The following is a 2,318-nucleotide window of genomic DNA, read 5'->3' on the forward strand; positions in this document are numbered from 1 at the left end:
GGTGGTCACCTTGCGTTCCAGTGTTTTTGCGCTCACCACCACCTGCTTCTACACCGGAATGCCGAGTTCCAGTGTGAAATGACAACACTGGAACAAAACACACTTGAACGCATCCGGAATCCGGATAAAATTGACCAATCACAATGGACTTGTTCGAGTCTTTTTCGTTCCAGTGTGGCCAAAAAGTTTCCCACCCCAGGGCAATATAGACCCACTGTTCATCGGCACGGCAGCTCTCCCGCATTGTTTTCGTGGCCGTTCAGCTGAAGACCTTGGTTGCAACTATCATGCCAGTAAGAAAGGCTGGATGACTGGCACGATTTTCAATTCGTACCTGACATCGTTGAACAAACGAATGGTCGAAGAGGACCGCAAGATTCTCCTGCTTGTCGACAATGTACTCTCTGATTCGCTCGATGAAGGCGTCCTCCTAGACAACGTCAAGATTCAAATGTTTCCGAAGAACACGACCTCGCACCTGCAACCCCAAGACCCCGGTATCATCGCGGCCTTCAAGGCGAAGGTCAAGCAGCGCCAATTGCAGAATGCTTTGGATCAAATCGAATTGGTCATGAGAGGACGACAAGAACGATTGTACGAGGTACTTTTGGACAAACCGATGACCTGGGCAAAGGAGGCTTGGAGATTTGTGACCGAGCTCACTGTTGCGAACTGCTGGGTTCGCACCGGCATTGTCGATGGCGAGCTCTCTGCCTTTGGTGAACAGGCGGCTGAACTGCATCTCGCATAGCTCATTGGCCACCATCAATAACTCTGACAATTTGTACTTGTGAAAAATAATATTTTGTGTACATTTATAATTCTTGCCCGTTTAGAAGTCAGAGGGAAATCAGTATATTATTCGAGACACATTTTGTATTCCGGACTCCTCCAAGAATAGATTTGCCTGTCACACGAATATCAATTTGCACAGAAGTCACTTCGCGCGCATGCATTCCTCTTATATCAAATATATACTCTCTAAATTAATACATTATCTATACATTATCAATTTATAGAGGTAACATTTTGTTTCGGAGGTTTGATCGGTTCTGTCGAAGACGTTGCTGGAGATGTCCCTGTTTGGATGATGACACACTTTGTGACCTGTTGACCAACATGGCCATCGAAAACACCATTGATCCCGATGAAGACATCGACTGCTGTGAAGAACCTGAGACTTCTGAACCAAATTAGGTCAACTCAATATATTTCCTGTTCATTTGTATACAATACTTTAAGTTCACTTCCTCTCAATTGTTTCTACCTTTGAAGATTAATTTCACTTTATACTTATTGTTGAAGGTGTTGATTCGGTGATAATCCATATATGAAAGTTTGTACGTCCAGAATAAATTACATAACCACACCCCTTCCCGCCGTCGGATAAATGTAAATTGTTACTGTCCAGAATAATATAATCTACACGGTAGGACATGGATTCTACTGTTGAATGTTGAATGGTTGAGTATTAGCCAATCATCGTTTAGAATAATCGGATTGACCAATGGGGTCATTGCATGATTCGATTTGAGGTGTGATTCGATTCGACGGGGTCTGGAAATTGTACAAATTCAACAATACAGTGGATATATCACTATGCGCACTTCGATATGCGTAATGCGCGTGGCGTGCTATCGTCCAGAGTCTTCAAGTAGTAAGTGCCAATCAGGCTCCGCAACAAAGCAATATACCGCTGAGAGACTCGCTGGACGAGATGCACCGTCAAGCATCAGCCCGTAGCGAGAAGCTGTGTGGTCAAGCCAGGGCTAGGCATGCAAAGAAACAAGGAGTCAAGTGACCACTTTCGACGTGGGTGACTTTGTGCTCGTGGGTTCGGTCGTGCGGCACCCAAGCAAGCTCGCCCTGACGTGGCGTGGTCGCTCCAGAATTACGCGAGTTATCACCGATTTTGTGATGGCGACCGTACAGTTGGCGCCACCTTTTCACGAATCTGTGCACAATGCCTGCCGTCTCAAGATGTACTGCGAGGCGGCGAACGGCACGGCCGAAGACCTGCAAGAGCAAGCAGCCTACGGTGAAGGTGGTTTTCATGTGGAAGACCTCCTGGCTGCCCGTGCTGTCAACGGGCAGCATCAAATCCTGGTCAAGCGGCTCGGCCTCGAAGACGAAGAGGCATCATGGGAACCAGCCCTCAACCTGTAGGAAGACGTACCCGTAATGCTGCGCAAGTGGGTGTTGTCCCACGAACACGACGACGGCGTGGAAGCGATGCGGCAGGCATTGGAACTCACCCTTGGTCACCCATTGTAGGGGGAAGTGCTCTGGTCGAGTGCGCCCCGAGTCCAGCTCAACCT

General features: G+C 47.8%; 1 protein-coding gene across 1 annotated transcript; it reads left to right on the top strand.

Moving 5' to 3' along the window:
• Positions 1-1,775: 1,775 nt before the first annotated feature.
• On the top strand, positions 1,776-2,166 carry H310_11218 (hypothetical protein; the record flags this gene model as incomplete). Its single annotated transcript, XM_008877800.1, has 2 exons — positions 1,776-1,816; positions 1,890-2,166. 2 exons carry the CDS (start codon positions 1,776-1,778, stop codon positions 2,164-2,166), a joined length of 318 nt encoding a protein of 105 aa, XP_008876022.1.
• Positions 2,167-2,318: the final 152 nt, after the last annotated feature.

This window comes from Aphanomyces invadans (genome assembly GCF_000520115.1).
Source record: "Aphanomyces invadans strain NJM9701 unplaced genomic scaffold supercont1.30, whole genome shotgun sequence".
Lineage (NCBI taxonomy): Eukaryota > Oomycota > Saprolegniomycetes > Saprolegniales > Verrucalvaceae > Aphanomyces > Aphanomyces invadans.